This window comes from Gigantopelta aegis, chromosome 10 (genome assembly GCF_016097555.1).
Source record: "Gigantopelta aegis isolate Gae_Host chromosome 10, Gae_host_genome, whole genome shotgun sequence".
NCBI classification, from domain to species: Eukaryota; Metazoa; Mollusca; class Gastropoda; order Neomphalida; family Peltospiridae; genus Gigantopelta; species Gigantopelta aegis.
The window spans coordinates 12,216,306-12,230,910 of NC_054708.1; the positions used below are offsets into that span (position 1 = coordinate 12,216,306).

Sequence of the window (14,605 nt, forward strand, 5' to 3'; positions counted from 1 at the left end):
ATGCTAGGTATTGTCTTGGACAGCACGAAGAATGAAGGACGAAATTCGCATTCACAACATGAACTAATTGAAGACCACTATATAATTTGATTCTCTATTTCATACGTACATACTGTGTGCGAGAGAGAGAGAGAGAGAGAGAGAGAGAGAGAGAGAGAGAGAGAGAGAGAGAGAGAGAGAGAGAGAGAGAGAGAGAGAGAGAGAGAGAGAGAGCGAGAGCGTGCGCCTGCTTGCATGTGTGTGTTATGTATGTCACGTAGATGTGTATTATCTGGGTGTTTAATAAAGGTCACTTTAAAAGGTCACATTACTGTTTATGTTCTGTCGAGGGTTGTACGTCGACGACGACAGCGTCACGGTGAAGGGCGACAACCCTGCCTGACTCTCGGCGAACTTATGATGGGGGTGGTTCATCAAGCAGAGAGGCGCTCCGCCCGGAAAACACGATCCTGAAAAATACATTAACATTCAGAAAAAAACACCCCAAAGAAAAACCACACTATCCCCCCCCCCCCAACAACAACAACAACAACAACAAAACCCCAACACCCCCCCCAAACCCCCCTCCCCCCCCAACAACAACAACCAACAACATTAATTCATTTTTAGTCGTTATAAGATAAAGTCATAGTTAAAGTTTGTTTGTTTAACGACACTACTAGAGCACACTGATTTGTTGATCATCGGCTATTGGATGTCAAACATTTAGCCTGCACTAAACGCCTTTGCTTATTTAGAATTAGCAACAGACCAACAATAGCTTTTTAATATTAAGATTTTCTAAAACAATGTTATATGTGCGCCACATTTTAGGGGTGGCAAAATCTTGTAACCCCCCCCCCCCCGTCAAAAAACTTCACTAAGTAGTAGAATCTGCTCTTTATTCCAGATTCATCTGCCCTCCCCCCATGTTAAGCCGCCTATCCCTATATGTTTTCAGTTAGTAGTAGAATCTCCTGTTTATGCTATATGATCACCCATACCACCCCCCACCCACCGTCACCATGGGCATGGGAGGGGGTGGGGGGGGGGGGGTACTTGCGCATTCCTGGATTTAGACCTGAAATATTTTAACTTCTATTTGTCAGTTAAAGTATAAGTTAGCGTTACATATTTAAAATACATTTTTGTATTGGCATTTGCCACCATGAATTTTACCATGAAAATAGCATTTTAGAACATCCAGTTTTCAACATTTTCCGTAGGAGGATTAACGAGATCTCAAGTCCTTCTAGAAATGTAAATGCGCCACCAAAGGAGTCAACCAGAGTTCAGTTACGTTTTAATACAGTCCTTCATATTAAATTATAATTCTATCCTTTGTTACCTGGTACTCACGAATTATCTGACTGAATTGTACAGTTGTGTTTGTATATTCAACGTACGCACTTCAATACAAATGTAATGTGAATGTTATACATCGTGAAAAATGCATTTTTAAAATGTTGCATTTGTCAGTAATTGTAATAATGAATTTTACTTGTAGAATGCAAATTCATATCAGACCATCTAGCTTTCAGTTCTTCCGGGCGAGGATGTCCCCGAGCACCAGTAGAAAACACAACCAGTCAGCCCCCTCCACATTTGTTCACTTACTTTCGCCATGCCTGCATATGTCCGAACACGGCTATGTTTTAATGTTAAGTGCTAACATGTCTTGCCCCCTCTAAAATATTCTAGCGGGTGTCAATGGGTAGGTGGGGGGGTTGAAAATGAATATATAATACAATTATAATTGTTCAAAATTTAAGGGAGGACCGCCCCCATCTAGTTCCGCCTCTGGCACAGGGGCGTCAAATACTCAAATACGTCTCTGTATATATTTGATCATTTTGTATAAGCTTGTTGTGTATGAGCCGGTGTACTTGGCCAACATTGTTCAGTTAAAAGGTTCGCCTTTTCATACTTCTTTGTGTCAGTGTTAACCCAGATTTCCATGTATTATTGTGTGATATCTGCTGTATTCACGAGTTTCTTAGTGACCTAAATCTAAAACTAGGCGTTCTATTCTTTATTATATTACATTTCCCATTGGGTTCAGAATATCGTCGATCGAAAATTAACTATATATTACAGATAAACTAGGCGCGAATCTAAGGGTTTGTGAAAGGGGATGGGGTGGGGAGGGTAAAAAAAGATTAAAGTTTGTTTTATTTAACGACGCCACTAGAGCACATTGATTTTTTTTATCTTATCATCAGCTATTGGACGTCAAACATATGGTCATTCTGACACTGTTTTTTACTGGAAACCCGCTGTCGCCACCTAGGCTACTCTTTTACGCTTCCCACAGGCAGGATAACACAAACCATGACCTTTGTTGAACCAGTTATAGATCACTGGTCGGTGCAAGTGGTTTACACCTACCCACTGAGCCTTGCGGAAGGAAGGAAATGTTTTATTTAATGACGCACTCAACACATTTTAATTACGGTTATTTGCGTCGGACATATGGTTAAGGACCACACAGATATAGAGAGAGGAAACCCGCTATCGCCACTTCGTAGGCTACTCTTTTCGATTAGCAACAAGGGATCTTTTATATGCACCATCCCACAGACAGGATAACACATACCACGGCCTTTGATATACCAGTCGTGATGCACTGGCAGGAGCAAGAATAGCCCAATGGGCCCACTGACGGGGATCGATCCCAAACCGACCGCGCATCAAGCGAACGCTTTACCGCTGGGTTACGTCCCGCCCTCTGAGCCTTGCGGAGCACTCACTCAGGATTTGGAGTCGGTATCTGGATTAAAAATCCCGTGCCTCGACTGGGATCCGAACCCAGTACCTACCAGCCTGTAGACCGATGGCCTAACCACGACGCCACCGAGGCCGGTCGGGTGGGGAGGGTGTTGGTGGGATCCGGCCATGGTAAGAGATGCTTGAAAAGTCTTCTTGTCCCCTGGATCTGCCCCTGTAAACCTAGTTAATCCTTGGTGGACGATATCTTGTTTTATATTAAAGTGTTATGACCTATTACAGTGGGACAGAACACCTCACTGTGACTATTGGCCTATTCTCACTGGAGCTTGTCAAAAACGTATTTATCTACACAGGTGAAAAGTTATAAGTGTTAAAATACAATTAAATTTGTATCACATCTGTTAACAGAAAAGGAAATGTAGTCATAAATTGTCAAAGTTGTTTTATATTGTTCGTTTTTATTCAAACCGTGTGAACAAAAAGTTAAAGTTTGTTTTGTTTAACGACACCACTAGAGCTCAATGATGTATTAATCATCGGCTATTGGATGTAAAACAAATGTGTAAGTCTGACATATAATCTTAGAGAGGAAACCTGCTACATTTTCCCATTAGTAGCAAAGGATCTTTTATATGCACTTTCTCCACAGATAGGAAAAAACATACCACGGCCTTTGACCAGTTGTAGTGAACTGGTTGGAACGAGAGAAAAAAAACAATCTGTTGAATGGATCCACAGAGGTTGGTTGATCCTGCGACGCAAACACCTCAGGCGAGTACTCAACCGACTGAGCTAAATTCCGCTCAAGGTAGGATCAATACAACTCTTTAAAATGTGTTTCCAGGGGAACAGAAGGACACACCCATAGGTTGGCAGGCGTAGCTCACAATTATAATTATTAATAATAATTCTCCTCCTTCGTTTAATAATAATAATAATAATAATAATAATAATAATAATAATTATTATTATTAATTTCACAAAACTTAGTTCATGTACTATATAGAGAATAATACATGAGTGGCCGTTAGATTCACATTTTTATAGGCAAATTATTATTATTATTATTTTCAAAAACCAGTATATAATGTCTAACAGATAATTGTGTTGGTATATAATATGGGCAAGTTTACTTGTTTGCGAGTACTAATATGCTTCGAATTATGGAAAATGTTTTTGAGCTACTTTTAAATGTTTAAACATTTATTAGTTGGAACAATACGTAATGAATAAAGACCTTGGTTCTGCTCATGTAATAAGGTCAACAAAACGATTACAAACTCTTGCAAATGATATAAATGGAAAATATTGGAATAAATAGAAAATATTTAAATAGAGGCGCTAGTATCCTAAGTTAATTAAATAAACCAAAAAGGAAACTGTTTTTCGTTTTGTTTACATTTCTAATTTTAATTTTTATGTGTACGACCGGACTTAAATTTTGATTGTCTAGGAATGCAAGTCCGGCCCGGACATGATATCCTGGTAGTCAGACCAGTATTCCTAAGGAACGTAATTCCTAGGACTTGCATTCCTAGGTATATTAGACCTAGGACTTGCATTCCTAGGTATATTAGACCTAGGACCTGCATTCTTAGGAGATTAAGTCCGGTCAGACAACTATTCCTACGGACTTGCATTCCATTTACACCGGTCATCACCTAGGAGCAGCCAGTCGCATGTCTTGAAATTGTTAACACAGGTAACTGTTTAAACAACCATGTGTTATCAAAAATAACGCATGATTTTCTCACCAACGGGTGTGTAAGAAGTTGAAAACCCCCACGTAACTCCCCCTTTGTATTTAGGTAAAGTTTTCTCTTTTTTTTGTAACCTACTGCTATGCACTTATTACGTTTTGACAACGATTGGTTCATATATATGAGATGGTGGTAAATACACGTCCCTTGGGGAGAGTTTAAAGAAGTCGAGAGGCACACATACCGGTAAATAAATAAATCAAATCAATTTTAATAGTGACAGTAAATTGATGATGATGATGATGATAATTATAATGATGATGGTGATAAGGTCAGTGGCATCCATAGTAGTGTAATATACAGTAGATAAAATATGGGCAGCAAAGCGATCATTTCATACTTGAACGACGTCTTATACGATTCACCTATTAACTGTCGACGTGGCTTTTAATATAATAACAGGCCTAGTAGTTTCTCAAATGCGTCCTTTACAGTATACCCGCATTTATTTCTGAACGTCTCGTGTCAGTGATTTTGTAGTGAAATTTAATACACCACCAATCATTCCATTAGCATTACTTAAAAGGCCATACAACTTGTATTAATATTTCTGGTTTGAAACACTTCATTCAAAACGTTATCAGGAAAAATAACCACATCTATTCGGTGTCACATATAGAGATCCATATAGAACACTAATCGGTATAAAAGTAGACTTTGTGGCGGCAGCGGATTACCCACAGCCCTAGTAGATGAACGTTTAAAGAGTGATAATCGCTCTCTACCGTCCAGACGCGGCGATTTGAGCCTACCACACAGTAAGCAAGGATTCCCGCTGTATTACAACAATGCTATGCTTGGCGTTTAATAGCTTCACATTTATCCTTTTCGAGTTTCGATAACAAACATTCCACATATTAATCACTAATACATGCACTACAGGAAGAAATGCGACAGCACCTAGAATTTGACCTAAATATTGTTGAAAGGGGGTCCTGTCGGGTCAATGTAATCAATGTGCTCTAGTGGTCTCGTTAAACGGAAACAATTCTATGAACCATCGTACACTACATGACCACAATTCAGTTACAACTTACATGCCAAAATATCGATAGCAAGTGGGTTGTTATTTAAACTATATGAACGTTTATGGACAAATTAAATGTATATATTTTTAGGTAATATTTCGTTAGATCATTTATTAGATATCAGTGACTTCAATGACAGATGGCAACTATGCAGTGATATCCTGTGGGAAAGTGCATATAAAAGATTCCTTGCTGTCAGTGGAAAAAGGTAGCGGGTTTCTTCTTAGACTATATGTCAGAATTCACAAATATTTGACATCCAACAGCCGATGTTGTTATATAATGAGAATATAGCTGTATTCTTATTGGTAAAAAACCAGTCACATGACCTTCCGTAAACAGTGATATTGCCCTCAGTCGGTTCCACCGGTCCGATCAAATGTGATATTGCACTCGGACATTTAACCAATGAAAACAAAGACGAGAGAAAAAGTATATTTAATGAATGAGTAGGTAACGTAATGCAACGTCAATTGCCAATTTTAATTTAATTTTAATTCTAATTTAAACAACCCCAAACATGTATCAAAACGCTTTGCTGTCAATCAACAAAACGATAACAGCTTTATTCATACTGAGTTTAATTCTACAAATACTACAAAGACAAAACAAAGTTTAACTTTAACCAGGAGGCATTGGCTATGCGGAGATGCCTTCGATGTGACGCACACGCGTTTTCCCAGCTCTGTTCTGCTGAACGCAACTAAGGTGTATACTCTCGTGACTGTGAACTGTAGATTCAAATGAAAACACCGTTAGCGCCCGTCCCACGCGATTAAACTTTATTGCCCGTGCGTCTGGTTTATGATACAGCGGATAAACTCACAGTTGGCTTTATGGTTCTGAGGTCGTTAACGGCAAGTGTGAAGAAAATATCAAAGTGATTTGAAACGTCATTTAGCGATAGGTTCTTTTAGACCAAAACAATTCCCATGGTTAATAATGATAGTGACAACATTTTCTAATTAAACTGATATAAGCAGTGTTTCAACCAACTCAGCACGCACGCACACACACATAACACACACACACACACACACACACACACACACACACACACACATGTAGCACACGTAGTCCTTTAGGTTTAGTCTACGATCGAGGCAACTGGGTATAGCAAATCAATTAAAGTCGCAGATCCTAGTTTTAAAGTCACAGACCATAGTTTTAAAGTCACAGACCATAGCTTTAAAGTCGCAGACCATAGTTTTAAAGTTGTAGACCTTAGTTTTAACCCTTGAAAATGGACACTAAGTTTGGTTAATGTGACCAACCCGGGTTTGTTGCCATCGTAACATGTACATATATACAACATATGACTAAAATTATTTGCAATAACGCCTCTTGTATTTTCGTGGCAAATATATGGAATATGTGTTTTAAATAAAATGTCATGTTCTTTTCCCCCAGGCAACACAAATATTTAATTTGCGACAAGAGGGGTTAGCTTATAATTGCCCCTGTTCAGCGACAGCAAGCGACGCTTACGTTCGCGACTGGTCTCCGATGCGGTCATAACGTGAAGCACATAAACCAGTCTAGCGAACGTTTTTTCCTGCTCTGTCTGAATAAACCCAGCCCTTGTCTTGTGGCGCCAACAGAAGACATACATTTTATGTCGGAGTCACCGTAACGTTATCGTATCTATCGACAACCTATCTATGAATCATAGAAAACGTTTTTTTCTTCAAATGATTAACTCGTGACTTTCTTTCTTCACTTTCTAATCCACCGTATGGTATCACTTAACAAAGTTTATGCATAGCTCTTACGAATATGATAATAGCACTTAGTCGTACGGCATTAAACGACAATTTTACGATGTCTCCCGATCTATTCGTATAATTATATAGCTACTTCAAAAGTTCAATGCCTAGATTGGGAAGGTGAATTGAGTGCAAACCTAGAGTTACTGAGAGAGGTGAAACACGTTTAAAAGTAAAAACAAATAATCACAAGCAAACACTTCGACCAACAACACAGTTGATGATTCACAAATACGACGATACGACGTTAGCTTTAATGATTTAGTTTGTTTTGTTTAACTGGAGCACATTGATTAATTAATCATCGGCTATTGGATGTCAAACATTGGGTAATTCTGACTCGTAGTCATTAGAGGAAACCCGCAACATTTTTCCTAACGCAGAAAGGGATCTTTTATATGCACTTTCCCGCAGACAGGAAAGCACATACCACGGCCTTTGTCCAGTTGTGGTGCACTGGTTGGAAAGAGAAAAACGCCAGTCAGCTGAATGGATCCACCGAGGCGGTTCGATCCTGCGACGCAAGCACCTCATGCGAGCACTCAACCGACTGAGCTAAATCCCGCCCCTTTAATGATTTTGCCAAGAATTAAGATGGTTCTTTCTTTTGTTAAATAATTACAAAAATAATCATTAGTTCATCAAAACCATCGTCTTTACTCAGTTTTATAATTATGATATCTCCAATATTTCCAAAGATTTCGGTTACTTAGCAACATAGTCTAATCTGCCTAAAGGTATGAGTGTTTGAAAACTCAAATCACTTCGAATGAATGAATGAATGAATGAATGAATGTTTAACGACATCCCAACACGAAAAATACATCGGCTATTGGGTGTCAAACTATGGTAATGCAAATAAATAAAGTGATGATCAACATCAATATAAAAATTCAAGACTTAAACAAAAACAGTGTAAAGAACTGTGCAAAATCACAAATATCACAGAATTTTACGGATACTGAATTTTACTCAAAACTTCAATTTTGTGCTGTATTGGCCATTCTCAAAGAGAATGTTACACCCCTGCACCACGGTGAGGTTACAGCACACGCAGGGGCAAATCACTTCGAATTCGTGAAAAGAAACTGCAAATCTTAACCATTATCTTTGCACATGAGGTGCTTTCCTGTCTGTTGGAAAATGCATGTGAAAGATTCCTTGCTGCATTAGGAAAAATGTAGCGGGTTTCCTCTGATGACTACGTGTCAGAATTACCAACTGATTGACATCCCGTAGGCGATGATTAAATTAATCAATGTAGTGGTGTCGTTAAACAAAACTAGCTTTAACTTTAACTTTATGGCGTTTTGACAGTGTCAGTAATGAAAGAAACGCAAATATTATAATATATATTTTAATGATAAAATTAAATCGGTAATTAAACTGCCAAAATAGGCGTCAAATATTCTAAAGACATTGAACATTTGAACAGACCCAAAACTAACGGGATTCCGACTGAATAATTTAAAGGCGCAGACCCTAGTTTCATCCCGTAAAAATGGGCACTAAGTTTAGTTAATCTACAAACATGCAACGCATTTGAATAAGGTTATAACAGAGAGAAGCTAAAGTCTGTGATGTTTAAACGTTGAAATATCGTCCAAAAATAACTAGAGCTTGTCTCGATAACCATTACTTCTCAGACGAACGTGCGTTTTTAGAATTATTAAAAATGTATTTTGGGACATTACAAACACCAGGATGACCATAACCACTTAAAGTGGTTGAAAATGAATATTCTAAATAATAAAATGTAAGAACGTCTAATTTAAATTAATCAAAAACGATTTTAATTGTGAAAAATATGTCGTAGTGTTTAAAAACTAGGGTCTGTCACTTTAAAATAAATTAAAGAACATTAAATTGATAATCGCGATTATGTAGTTATTCAGTATATAAACCGAGCTTGTAGATACTGAGTAATATGATCGATTAGGTGGGGAAATTCTAACTGTTAATTGTTCCTCCAGTTTAGATGATGCAATTAATGGAACTATGTTGGACTTTCTGCATATGTTTATGTGTTCATAAATAAGAATTAAATAGTTATTAAAAGTAAAATTAGCAAGTTTTGGGTCTATTCTGGTAAACACGACAATAGGCACATCGTCAACATAATTCAAAGCCTTCTTATGTACATATAATTCTAACCGACTGTGTAATCGATAGTTGGTGTAAACCGATTATAACCGATGATCGATGATGAAATGCCAACCCATTCTCAACAATATCGAAAATATGTTGTTGCACCAGTAATCTTTTGGAATAAAAAGCCACTTGACTTGAACACTTTATAATCATCTGCACTGTTAAAATAAAACCCCTTCACGCGGAATCGTGAAGAAACGAAAGCACGGTGGAGCTTGTTTAATTATAAGTGAACGAGTCCCCATTACTTTTTATTGATATGGATATGATAATTTTGACACTTGATCTAAAGTGCGATATATGGAAACAAAACATATTAAATTTTGCCGCCATATTCGCTATATTCTTTTATGCATTTTTTCTGCTCTGTTGTACCAGACAAGGAAACACATTACACCGAAACAAGAGAAAGAAAGAAATGTTTTATTTAACGACGCACTCAACACATTTTATTTACGGTTATATGGCGTCAGACATATGGTTAAGGACTACACAGATTCAGAGAGGAAACCCGCTGTCGCCATTTCATGTGCTACTCTTTTCGATTAGCAGTAAGGGATCTTTTATATGCACCACCCCACAAATAGGGCAGCACATACCACAACCTTTGATATACCATTTGTGGTGCACTGGCGGGAACGAGAAATAGCCCAATGGACCCACCGACGGGGCATTACACCGAATTCGAAAAAAAAGAAACTCATCAAAAATATATTTATAAACTGAGTAAAACATTCAGATAGTTTTCTGCTTTTCCTTGTTTTTATTCAAATTTAAGGAAACAAAAGACTGCAATTAATTTGATGAACTGCATCGAGCACACACACACACACACACACACACACATATCTATCTATATCTATCTATCTATCTATCTATGCACCTATATACATGTATATTATGTTGTTGTTTTATAAACTTTAACCCTTCCTTTATATATAATATATATACGAAAAACCACCACTAAAACAAACACATTTAAACAGACACGCACACACACGGATACACACACGGACACACACACACACACACACACACGGATACACGCACACGGACACACACACACACACACACACACACACACACATATATTTATAATATTCTCCAAGAAAGAAGTTATAAAACACATCAATAACAACAGCCAATATTGACTACAAACAAAAACGTACGTGTATACAATTAGTATGTATAACTATAATGCTAAAACCATATAAAACCATATTAAGTTTTAAACCCATACTGGCCAACTCTCATAACATTCTCCTCCAGAAAATCTCATTGTAAAAAATAAATCTTAACAAATTACTATCAAACTGCATAAGTTAAAGGCATATTGTCACAGACCACTGACCTATTAAATAGCCTAACAAAGTATTACCTAAAAACATATAAATTTGATTTGTTCCTAAATGTACTTTATTCAACCATCTACGTAGCCACCATACTCCACTTATTAGTGACATTTCGTAAAAATAATTGAATTATGGCAATGGTCTATAATTCAAAAACAAATATTATCAACAGGATTAAACATGGATTTCACTCCATCGTGATTCAATTAAGATGATTCGATAGCTAGATTTCGTTTCCAAATATTCATGTAATTTTCATTTATTATCCACTTTTTAGTGAAATAAGGTTCTTAAATCTGTGACAGTATGCCTTTAATGTTTTGATACAGGATGACTGTAACCTCTGGATCAGATCTGCGTTAATTGTTTTATACTGCATATTATAACACTAGTATTATAGTAACAATTCAGTAACTACCTACGTTAACTGTTCCAACTTTGCCTCCTCTCTTTTGTCAAAGAGGGGCGGGATCGATCCCCTTCGGTGGGCCCATTAGGCTATTTGTCGTTCCAGCCAGTGCACTTCGACTAGTATATCAAACGCCGTGGTATGTGCTATCATGTTTGTTGGATGGTGCATATAAAAGATCCATTGCTACTCATGGAAAAATTTAGCGGATTTCCTCTCTAAGACTATGTGTAAAAATTACCAAATGTTTGACCTAATAGCCGATGATTAATAAATCAATCAATGTGCTCTAGTGGTGTCGTTAAACAAAACATAGTTTAACTTTTCCTTTGTCACAAATAAGATTTAATTTTTTCAATTTGATGGTAATTTGATGGTAATTTGTTAAGACAAGTTTCTGAATGTTTTTTACACTGAAATAATTGTTCCTAAATGAGGTTTGGTATAGATTTAAAACAAAATAAGGTGTGTGTGTGTGTGTGTGCGTGCGTGCGTGCGTGCGTGCGTGTGTGTGCGAGTTTTAACATTATTTAATATACAGTTACATGCCAATTCATTGGTTCCCATTTGACGCAAACGGACAATATTGCTAATGTTAATACAGATATTATATATAATTGAAATATACATACCAAATGTAAATATATAACTGAAATATACATACCGAATGTAAATAAGCTGGCGATGATAAGAGACAACGGGATGATGTAATAGTCGTCCATTGTACGGAAAGAAGGAACACACGTCTGTTTTGTCTTAGAACCGAGAAGACATCTGTATGGTTATAAAGCTTCAAATACTTTCCGCATTGCTGATACATCGACGGCGACGGTGACTGTGAGTGGTCAAGCGGAACAAACTCTGCCTCGCGCGTCACGCTTGACTGAAGAAGTATTATTAAGTTTAAGAAAAGGGTACTTAGAATTTTAAATGTGAATGCCATGTCATAGGGTTTTACGTGCACATTCAGAACAAGCTGTTGTAGCGCACGCCTGTCGTGGGCACAAGAGCCGGCCTTGGCCGGCTCCTCCGTCCATAACAGGAAAGGTGGGGGGGGGGGGGGGGGGGGGAGGGGAGAGGAGTTCAGTTTTTGAACCAACAGTTCAGTTTTTTAATTGACATATTATATCGGTATTTTTTGTTGTTGTATTATTAAGTTTAAGAAAAGGGTACTTTTTGTTGTTGTATTATTAAGTTTAAGAAAAGGGTACTTAGAATTTTAAATGTGAATGCCATGTCATAAGGTTTTACGTGCACATTCAGAACAAGCTGTTGTAGCGCACGCCTGTCGTGGGCACAAGAGCCGGCCTTGGCCGTCCATGACAGGAAAAGTGGGGGGGGGGGGGGGGAGGAGGGACCGCCTGCACTGGCAGGTGCAAGGGAGCACCAGCAGCCCGATCAAATCGGTAGCAGGCGGGTGGGGGTGGTGGTGGTGCTATGGAATTTGAATGGAGCAGTTAAATGCCAAAGAGAAAAGGGTGCGCAATTTTGATTAAGGGAATTTGGCGCAATTCTGAACGGTCGGTCGAAAGGTAAATGGCCGAGCTAATATAGGTTTTGATATTAGTGAATCGAGTGTAGCTCGTTAATTTTAGACCTCTACGATGCTGTGGTGTCTCCCTAGGTTGCCCATAGGGCCCTTATAAAGGGCCTGATTTTTTAAAAATATAATAGCCATTCATTCGCTTTCATCAAAACTTAAATGACCAAAAAAAGAGTAAATAATGCATTTTTCTCTGATAATAATTTTGATCAGTTAAAAAATATATTTTGTATTGTACATGTATATGATAAAATCATATTAATAGAAACGAGAATGTGTCTCAGTTACATCAAAATGACGTGACATCATCTTATTGTTCATTTAAAAAAACCCAACAACAACAACAAAAAATACCGATATAATATGTCAATTAAAAAACTGAACTGTTGGTTCAAAAACTGAACTCCTCTCCCCTCCCCCCTCCCTCCCCCACCTTTTCTGTTATGGACGGAGGAGCCGGCCAAGGCCGGCTCTTGTGCACACGACAGGCGTGCGCTACAACAGCTTGTTCTGAATGTGCACGTAAAACCCTATGACATGGCATTCACATTTAAAATTCTAAGTACCCTTTACTTAAACTTAATAATACTTCTTCAGTCAAGCGTGACGCGCGAGGCAGAGTTTGTTCCGCTTGACCACTCACAGTCACCGTCGCCGTCGATGTATCAGCAATGCGGAAAGTATTTGAAGCTTTATAACCATACAGATGTCTTCTCGGTTCTAAGACAAAACAGACGTGTGTTCCTCTTTCCGTACAATGGACGACTATTACATCATCCCGTTGTCTCTTATCATCGCCAGCTTATTTACATTCGGTATGTATATTTCAGTTATATATTTACATTTGGTATGTATATTTCAATTATATATAATATATATATTAACATTATGCAATATTGTCCGTTTGCGTCAAATAGGAACCAATGAATTGGCATGTAACTGTATATCTTTTATATAGATATATATGGACCGAAGAAATTGATATTGACCAAGGCCAACACACACAGTGAAACCTGTCTAAACCGGACTCTGGTCACGAATTTTCTCAAATTTAAACCACGTATTAAAAAAGTCGCAAAACCGGAACCTGTCAATTTCCAAAACCGGATTTATTTTTTGCTCAATAAATTAAAATGTGTATGTATATATGTATGTATGTATGTATGTATCAAGCACGGCAGAAGCAAGTATTCATTTGGCGGGGGTGGGGTGGTTCTGACAGATCGAGGGCGCAAAGCAGTTTCTAAAGAAACCCAACAACAAACAAAACTGAACAAGAACAACAAGAAACCACACACACACACACACACACACACACACACACACACACACACACACACACACACACACACACACACACTATTTTAAAACACAGTCATTAATCGTAGATATAATTATGACACAAACAGAGCTCCATACAACACCACAGCGACTCGAAAAACTGGCTTCAGATTACAGTTATCTTCCCATTTGGTTGTCAAAAATCCGGAAATTTGACCGCGCAAGTAGTTTGCTGTTTGACTGTGATTATTTCATGGCAGACAGCTATGAAGTGGCAACTATTTGACTGAAGTGACAGGGGAGATCATGTAGTTTGTAAACATGTGTAACTTGTTGACATTGAAGACTTGTTTGTGATAATTCCGGCCCATGCGAAAGTAGTGCTTTTTGTGTAAAATGGGAGTACTCCGGCCTGGTTTAGAGGGTGTGTTTGTTTGAACCAATATGCTGGGAGAAAGAGCTGGACAACAGGGTTGTCCTTTTCAGGCGGGCAAAGATACATACAAAAATCCACTGGCCTGCTGATATTAATAAAAATGTTATAGCCACCAAGGCTATATAGAAACATATAGCGAAATTAATTGTGGTCTGAGGCCAGCTTGCCAA

General features: G+C 38.0%; 1 protein-coding gene across 1 annotated transcript in view; it reads right to left on the bottom strand.

The window, feature by feature from the left end:
- The window catches only part of LOC121384602 (putative ferric-chelate reductase 1), a 25,907-nt gene extending 13,924 nt beyond the window's left edge, over positions 1 to 11,983 (bottom strand). The window contains exons 1-2 of the mRNA XM_041515062.1: positions 11,840 to 11,983; positions 312 to 449 (exon numbers count right to left, since the gene is read on the bottom strand). Of these exons, the coding sequence (XP_041370996.1) occupies positions 312 to 449; positions 11,840 to 11,897 (196 nt within the window). The 5' untranslated portion in view covers positions 11,898 to 11,983. The remainder of the gene's footprint in view (positions 1 to 311; positions 450 to 11,839) is intronic.
- Between the last annotated feature and the right edge of the window lie 2,622 nt (positions 11,984 to 14,605).